A 9,333-nucleotide genomic window follows, 5' to 3' on the forward strand; every position below is an offset into this window, starting at 1 on the left:
CAAACTCAAATAATAATTTAAATAAATGATATATTAATCAAAATTAGCTTTTTTTTCCCCCTGTTCCCCACCTGCAGTACCTCCGTGCCCCACTAGGGTGGCGCGCCTCACACTTTGGGAATCACTGCACTAGAATGAATAATCTCAAGTTGGTGAAGTTCTTTTGTTGACCGTATAGCAACGTTAGATGGGTCAACTGATCCCGGCTGTCCCCCAGGTCTACAGAGGGGTGCGCGTGGGGGGGCTGCAGATGTCCCTGAAACACTCCCAGAACAAGGGAGCGCCTCACTTCCCACACGATTACCCAGACTGCCCCTCTGGGCAGCGCTTCCAGCAGGAGCAGGAGGACGAGCTCCTCGCCAAGTTTAAGAGGTCAGCGGCTGCATTTGACCTTTAGTAATCAAGGTTGACCTCACTGAGATAGAACACTGTTTTTTCAAGAGAGACCCGTCCATGGTGACCAACAGACCTGTCCCCTGTCCTAGACACATGACCAACAGACCTGTCCCCTGTCCTAGACACATGACCAACAGACCTGTCCCCTGTCCTAGACACATGACCAACAGACCTGTCCCCTGTCCCCTGTCCTAGACACGTGACCAACAGACCTGTCCTAGACACGTGACCAACAGACCTGTCCCCTGTCCCCTGTCCTAGACACGTGACCAACAGACCTGTCCTAGACACGTGACCAACAGACCTGTCCCCTGTCCCCTGTCCTAGACACATGACCAACAGACCTGTCCTAGACACGTGACCAACAGACCTGTCCTAGACACGTGACCAACAGACCTGTCCCCTGTCCTAGATGTGACCAACAGACCTGTCCCCTGTCCCAGACACGTGACCAACAGACCTGTCCCCTGTCCTAGACACGTGACCAACAGACCTGTCCCCTGTCCCAGACACGTGACCAACAGACCTGTCCCCTGTCCCAGACACGTGACCAACAGACCTGTCCCCTGTCCTAGATGTGACCAACAGACCTGTCCCCTGTCCTAGACCAACAGACCTGTCCCCTGTCCTAGACACGTGACCAACAGACCTGTCCCCTGTCCCAGACACGTGACCAACAGACCTGTCCCCTGTCCTAGATGTGACCAACAGACCTGTCCCCTGTCCTAGACACATGACCAACAGACCTGTCCCCTGTCCTAGACACATGACCAACAGACCTGTCCCCTGTCCTAGACCAACAGACCTGTCCCCTGTCCTAGACACATGACCAACAGACCTGTCCCCTGTCCTAGACCAACAGACCTGTCCCCTGTCCTAGACCAACAGACCTGTCCCCTGTCCTAGACACGTGACCAACAGACCTGTCCCCTGTCCTAGATGTGACCAACAGACCTGTCCCCTGTCCTAGACACGTGACCAACAGACCTGTCCCCTGTCCTAGACCAACAGACCTGTCCCCTGTCCTAGACATGTGACCAACAGACCTGTCCCCTGTCCTAGATGTGACCAACAGACCTGTCCCCTGTCCCCTGTCCTAGACACGTGACCAACAGACCTGTCCCCTGTCCTAGACATGAGACCAACAGACCTGTCCCCTGTCCTAGATGTGACCAACAGACCTGTCCCCTGTCCCCTGTCCTAGACACGTGACCAACAGACCTGTCCCCTGTCCTAGACATGTGACCAACAGACCTGTCCCCTGTCCCCTGTCCTAGACACATGACCAACAGACCTGTCCCCTGTCCCCTGTCCTAGACACGTGACCAACAGACCTGTCCCCTGTCCTAGACATGAGACCAACAGACCTGTCCCCTGTCCTAGACACATGACCAACAGACCTGTCCCCTGTCCCCTGTCCTAGACACGTGACCAACAGACCTGTCCCCTGTCCTAGACATGAGACCAACAGACCTGTCCCCTGTCCCCTGTCCTAGACACGTGACCAACAGACCTGTCCCCTGTCCTAGACATGAGACCAACAGACCTGTCCCCTGTCCTAGATGTGACCAACAGACCTGTCCCCTGTCCCCTGTCCTAGACACGTGACCAACAGACCTGTCCCCTGTCCTAGACGTGACCAACAGACCTGTCCCCTGTCCCCTGTCCTAGACACATGACCAACAGACCTGTCCCCTGTCCTAGACATGAGACCAACAGACCTGTCCCCTGTCCTAGACATGTGACCAACAGACCTGTCCCCTGTCCCCTGTCCTAGACACATGACCAACAGACCTGTCCCCTGTCCTAGACACATGACCAACAGACCTGTCCCCTGTCCTAGACCAACAGACCTGTCCCCTGTCCTAGACACATGACCAACAGACCTGTCCCCTGTCCTAGACACATGACCAACAGACCTGTCCCCTGTCCCCTGTCCTAGACACGTGACCAACAGACCTGTCCTAGACACGTGACCAACAGACCTGTCCCCTGTCCCCTGTCCTAGACACGTGACCAACAGACCTGTCCTAGACACGTGACCAACAGACCTGTCCCCTGTCCCCTGTCCTAGACACATGACCAACAGACCTGTCCTAGACACGTGACCAACAGACCTGTCCTAGACACGTGACCAACAGACCTGTCCCCTGTCCTAGATGTGACCAACAGACCTGTCCCCTGTCCCAGACACGTGACCAACAGACCTGTCCCCTGTCCTAGACACGTGACCAACAGACCTGTCCCCTGTCCCAGACACGTGACCAACAGACCTGTCCCCTGTCCCAGACACGTGACCAACAGACCTGTCCCCTGTCCTAGATGTGACCAACAGACCTGTCCCCTGTCCTAGACCAACAGACCTGTCCCCTGTCCTAGACACGTGACCAACAGACCTGTCCCCTGTCCCAGACACGTGACCAACAGACCTGTCCCCTGTCCTAGATGTGACCAACAGACCTGTCCCCTGTCCTAGACACATGACCAACAGACCTGTCCCCTGTCCTAGACACATGACCAACAGACCTGTCCCCTGTCCTAGACCAACAGACCTGTCCCCTGTCCTAGACACATGACCAACAGACCTGTCCCCTGTCCTAGACCAACAGACCTGTCCCCTGTCCTAGACCAACAGACCTGTCCCCTGTCCTAGACACGTGACCAACAGACCTGTCCCCTGTCCTAGATGTGACCAACAGACCTGTCCCCTGTCCTAGACACGTGACCAACAGACCTGTCCCCTGTCCTAGACCAACAGACCTGTCCCCTGTCCTAGACATGTGACCAACAGACCTGTCCCCTGTCCTAGATGTGACCAACAGACCTGTCCCCTGTCCCCTGTCCTAGACACGTGACCAACAGACCTGTCCCCTGTCCTAGACATGAGACCAACAGACCTGTCCCCTGTCCTAGATGTGACCAACAGACCTGTCCCCTGTCCCCTGTCCTAGACACGTGACCAACAGACCTGTCCCCTGTCCTAGACATGTGACCAACAGACCTGTCCCCTGTCCCCTGTCCTAGACACATGACCAACAGACCTGTCCCCTGTCCCCTGTCCTAGACACGTGACCAACAGACCTGTCCCCTGTCCTAGACATGAGACCAACAGACCTGTCCCCTGTCCTAGACACATGACCAACAGACCTGTCCCCTGTCCCCTGTCCTAGACACGTGACCAACAGACCTGTCCCCTGTCCTAGACATGAGACCAACAGACCTGTCCCCTGTCCCCTGTCCTAGACACGTGACCAACAGACCTGTCCCCTGTCCTAGACATGAGACCAACAGACCTGTCCCCTGTCCTAGATGTGACCAACAGACCTGTCCCCTGTCCCCTGTCCTAGACACGTGACCAACAGACCTGTCCCCTGTCCTAGACGTGACCAACAGACCTGTCCCCTGTCCCCTGTCCTAGACACATGACCAACAGACCTGTCCCCTGTCCTAGACATGAGACCAACAGACCTGTCCCCTGTCCTAGACATGTGACCAACAGACCTGTCCCCTGTCCCCTGTCCTAGACACATGACCAACAGACCTGTCCCCTGTCCTAGACACATGACCAACAGACCTGTCCCCTGTCCTAGACCAACAGACCTGTCCCCTGTCCTAGACACATGACCAACAGACCTGTCCCCTGTCCTAGACATGTGACCAACAGACCTGTCCCCTGTCCCCTGTCCTAGACACGTGACCAACAGACCTGTCCCCTGTCCTAGACATGAGACCAACAGACCTGTCCCCTGTCCTAGATGTGACCAACAGACCTGTCCCCTGTCCTAGACACGTGACCAACAGACCTGTCCCCTGTCCTAGACATGTGACCAACAGACCTGTCCCCTGTCCCCTGTCCTAGACACATGACCAACAGACCTGTCCTAGACATGTCACCAACAGACCTGTCCTAGACCAACAGACCTGTCCTAGACCAACAGACCTGTCCTAGACCAACAGACCTGTCCTAGACTAACAGACCTGTCCTAGACCAACAGACCTGTCCTAGACTAACAGACCTGTCCTAGACCAACAGACCTGTCCTAGACCAACAGACCTGTCCTAGACTAACAGACCTGTCCTAGACCAACAGACCTGTCCTAGACCAACAGACCTGTCCTAGACACGTGACCAACAGACCTGTCCTAGACCAACAGACCTGTCCTAGACCAACAGACCTGTCCTAGACTAACAGACCTGTCCTAGACCAACAGACCTGTCCTAGACCAACAGACCTGTCCTAGACACGTGACCAACAGACCTGTCCTAGACCAACAGACCTGTCCTAGACCAACAGACCTGTCCTAGACCAACAGACCTGTCCTAGACATGTCACCAACAGACCTGTCCTAGACCAACAGACCTGTCCTAGACCAACATACCTGTCCTAGACACGTGACCAACAGACCTGTCCTAGACCAACATACCTGTCCTAGACCAACAGACCTGTCCTAGACCAACAGACCTGTCCTAGACTAACAGACCTGTCCTAGACTAACAGACCTGTCCTAGACCAACAGACCTGTCCTAGACCAACAGACCTGTCCTAGACCAACAGACCTGTCCTAGACCAACAGACCTGTCCTAGACTAACAGACCTGTCCTAGACTAACAGACCTGTCCTAGACATGTCACCAACAGACCTGTCCTAGACCAACAGACCTGTGCTAGACACATGACCAACAGACCTGTCCTAGACCAACAGACCTGTCCTAGACCAACAGACCTGTCCTAGACACACAGACCTGTCCTAGACCAACAGACCTGTGCTAGACCAACAGACCTGTCCTAGACTAACAGACCTGTCCTAGACTAACAGACCTGTCCTAGACCAACAGACCTGTCCTAGACTAACAGACCTGTCCTAGACTAACAGACCTGTCCTAGAAGTGACCAACAGACCTGTGCTAGACACATGACCAACAGACCTGTCCTAGACATGTCACCAACAGACCTGTGCTAGACCAACAGACCTGTGCTAGACACATGACCAACAGACCTGTCCTAGACCAACAGACCTGTCCTAGACCAACAGACCTGTCCTAGACCAACAGACCTGTGCTAGACACATGACCAACAGACCTGTTCTAGACCAACAGACCTGTTCTAGACCAACAGACCTGTCCTAGACCAACAGACCTGTCCTAGACCAACAGACCTGTCCTAGACACGTGACCAACAGACCTGTCCTAGACCAACAGACCTGTCCTAGACCAACAGACCTGTCCTAGACCAACCGACCTGTCCTAGACCAACCGACCTGTCCTAGACCAACAGACCTGTCCTAGACCAACAGACCTGTCCTAGACCAACAGACCTGTCCTAGACACGTGACCAACAGACCTGTCCTAGACTAACAGACCTGTCCTAGACCAACAGACCTGTCCTAGACTAACAGACCTGTCCTAGACCAACAGACCTGTCCTAGACTAACAGACCTGTCCTAGACCAACAGACCTGTCCTAGACTAACAGACCTGTCCTAGACTAACAGACCTGTCCTAGAAGTGACCAACAGACCTGTGCTAGACACATGACCAACAGACCTGTCCTAGACCAACAGACCTGTCCTAGACCAACAGACCTGTGCTAGACACATGACCAACAGACCTGTGCTAGACCAACAGACCTGTCCTAGACCAACAGACCTGTCCTAGACCAACAGACCTGTCCTAGACTAACAGACCTGTCCTAGACTAACAGACCTGTCCTAGACCAACAGACCTGTCCTAGACCAACAGACCTGTCCTAGACCAACAGACCTGTTCTAGACGCGTGACAACAGACAACAGAACAATGCTGTACAGTGAGTCCTGTACACTAATCCAGACATGGGACAATATAGACAGTACACTAACCCAGACATGGGACAATATAGACAGTACACTAACCCAGACATAGGACAATAAAGACAGTACACTCACCCAGACATAGGACAATATAGACAGTACACTCACCCAGACATAGGACAATATAGACAGTACACTCACCCAGACATAGGACAATATAGACAGTAGTACAATGCAATTATCACAATATAGACAGTAGTACAATGCAATTATCACAATCAGTTTTATTGTCCAGGTAGTTTTACACATACTAGGAATTGGCTTTGGTCAGTGGGGCGTAACACTGATGGAGACAATATTAGACAGGGTGCAAGGATGAGACAGGACAGTGCAAATAGGCAGTGCAAAATACAACGGAAAACTACAGCTGACACACAAGGGACTGATCTATACTGTGTACACTACAACTGAGCTCTGGGATTATGGGATTTCATGTGCTTTGTATTATATTTTTATATTTTGATCTATGATCATTTCAGCTCCACACAGGTTAATAACCCGATGCCTGTGATCTTCCATAATCCACGGCCAAGCTGTAATTTGTTAAGTCAATCGGCTACCCCAGCAGTTTGACGAGTTTGACCCTTCTGCCCCTCCGTAGGCGTCCGCCTGCCAAGAGGACAAATTATATAAAACATGGCTGCCTGGCTCCTTTCCGTTGCCCCTGGCAACAGCTGGCAGAGGAGTGGGAGCTGATTGCGAGGGAAGGAGGAGACGAGTTGGGAGAAGGAGGAGGAGGAGAGAGCCTGGCCAAAACCCCAATCCCGCCAGTCGTACCAAAGACGGGGGAAGTGACATCACAAGGGGACGGGGCCTTCGGTGTCTTGAGGTAAGTCTGAGACTCCTCCCTTAATATAACTGCTTCTCCCGTAATGCAAGTTCCTAAGGGTTAGAGTTCAGACGGGCGGAGGCGTAGTGGAGGACTCCCACCTGGGGACCTGGTATCTGAATCATCACTCGCTCGCCTTCGTTTCTCTGAGATCGGGGTGGTGTGTTTTTGACATTGGGGTGGTGTGTTTTTGAGGATCGGGGTGGTGTGTTTTTGAGATTGGGGTGGTGTGTTTTTGACATTGGGGTGGTGTGTTTTTGACATTGGGGTGGTGTGTTTTTGACATTGGGGTGGTGTGTTTTTGAGATTGGGGTGGTGTGTTTGAGATTGGGGTGGTGTGTTTGAGATTGGGGTGGTGTGTTTTTGACATTGGGGTGGTGTGTTTTTGACATTGGGGTGGTGTGTTTTTGAGGATCGGGGTGGTGTGTTTTTGACAGCGCTGACACATGGCTGTGAGCCAGGCCTCCACTCTCATGATCATGCCCTTGATGAGAACATCCAGAGAACGTCCTGCTCCAAATCGCAGTAATCCATCAGGGAGATGAGTAGGGGGGAGAGTGGCGCCTGTCTTAGAGGAACGGCCCACTTCACGAGCCACAACACTGGAATAGATCGGCCTGTTTTGGTTGCCTTTTTATTTTGGGGTCATTCTGAATAGCAGCCAGTTAATGAAAACATGTCATTCTTCTCAGACCGTTTTATTGCTCCGATTTACTAAAAAGTGTCCTTCCTTCGACGGAGTACCTTTCACCCGCCTGCTTCCTCTGTGTGCTCTCCAGGAACAGGAAGTCCCTGAGGCAGCTCTCAGTTTGGTGCAGACCCACTTCCTCAAAGGGTCAGAGGTCACAGCGTCAGTGGGTGGCCCCACAGCTGACGCCGGCGGCCGCGGCATCCTTCCTCGCGTCCCATTGGAGGAGCCTGGTGTGGGTCCGCCTCTCCTTGCTGCGCAAGGGCCAGCCGGAGCTGCACGGCCAGGTGTGCGTCCCGGCCCCCGGGGACCTGCTGCTGCAGCGGAGCGAGCCGGGCTACGGGGGCCCCCAGGAGCCGCTCCACGTCGACCACTTCAAGAGCCGGCTGAAACGCCGCAAGAAGATCCGCCAGCCTGGCTCCTCCCCCTCCCACGAGGCCAACAGACAGCAGTCTGGTCCTACCCCCACCCTCGCCCCCACCACCAGCCCCTCTCCCGGGGGATCAGCTTCGACCTCCGCCCCCCGCCACCCCCACCCCTCCTCCTCCTCCTCCTCTACCCCAGCGCTGACCCTGGGGCTGTGGCCGGAGCCGCTGCCCAGCGTGACCTCTCACTGCTCCCGGCTGACCCTGGGCTGGGTGACGCAGGGGGACTTCTCCCTGTCGGCGGGCTGCGGCGAGGCCCTGGGCCTGGTCAGCCTCCCCGGCCTGCTGCGCACGCTGCTGGACCAGCCGGAGGGGCAGCGCGGCCTGGTGCTCCTCCGCAACCCCGCCTCCCTGCAGTACCGCTTCGCCAAGATCAACGTGGAGGCGTGAGCTCGGGGGGGCGAGGCCCGGGGGGGGGGGGGTGGGGGCGTTACTATAGTACTACTACGCATGCCAGCGCTGCACTCTGGGGGGCAGCATGGAGGTGTGGGAGGCCCCGCCCCCAAGTCAGCCGCCAAGTCCGACCTACCCTCCGCCCCCCCATGTGCTTGTGGAGGTCAGAGAGGGACTGGACAGCAGGATCAGGGGTGGATCTGGGATAACGCTGCTTACAGACTGGATTGTCCTCTCCGACCTCTTGAGCGTGTTGAGGGTCATGCTACAGGGTTGAGTTAGGGTTGAGTCATGCTACAGGGTTGAGTTAGGGTTGAGTCCTGAATCCAGACAGCTTTGAAGGTGTGTGAGACTGAAGTGATCTCTGACCCAAAAATAATGGTGCCTTGTGTTGAGTTCCTTTCCTGCATCCATGCGCTATGAGAGCAATATAGGACGCGTGTTCCATTTTTGAATTTGCACGTGTTGACTGAGATGAGACGTGTTTCGAGGTCTCAGCTGAACAGGGATGGCTGTTGGTTTTCTGTTGGTTGATATTGTTCAGGGTTCACACCCGGATGCCTTTGTACTCATCAGTTCCTTATTTGTTCATGATCGCGCTCTGTTGCGTGGCCATTTCCTTAGTTCTCACCAACGTGGTTTTGGTTCAGTCAGAAAGATCAACTCTAGACTGTTAAAGATTTCAGTTCCATTGTTTGAATTGATGCCAATAAAATATCCGTGCTGCACTCCATCCAAGTGTGATTTCTAAGGGCTT

The 9,333-nt window shown here is 54.3% G+C and overlaps 1 protein-coding gene across 1 annotated transcript in view; it reads left to right on the forward strand.

The window, feature by feature from the left end:
- The window catches only part of pop1 (POP1 homolog, ribonuclease P/MRP subunit), a gene marked incomplete at both ends in the record, with an annotated part of 28,229 nt that extends 19,656 nt beyond the window's left edge, over positions 1 to 8,573 (forward strand). Inside the window, 3 exons of the mRNA XM_084444717.1 lie at positions 218 to 372; positions 6,843 to 7,070; positions 7,850 to 8,573. Of these exons, the coding sequence (XP_084300843.1) occupies positions 218 to 372; positions 6,843 to 7,070; positions 7,850 to 8,573 (1,107 nt within the window). The remainder of the gene's footprint in view (positions 1 to 217; positions 373 to 6,842; positions 7,071 to 7,849) is intronic.
- Positions 8,574 to 9,333: the final 760 nt, after the last annotated feature.

The sequence above is a fragment of the Borostomias antarcticus genome, assembly GCF_949987555.1.
Source record: "Borostomias antarcticus genome assembly, chromosome: 10".
Classification (NCBI taxonomy): Eukaryota; Metazoa; Chordata; class Actinopteri; order Stomiiformes; family Stomiidae; genus Borostomias; species Borostomias antarcticus.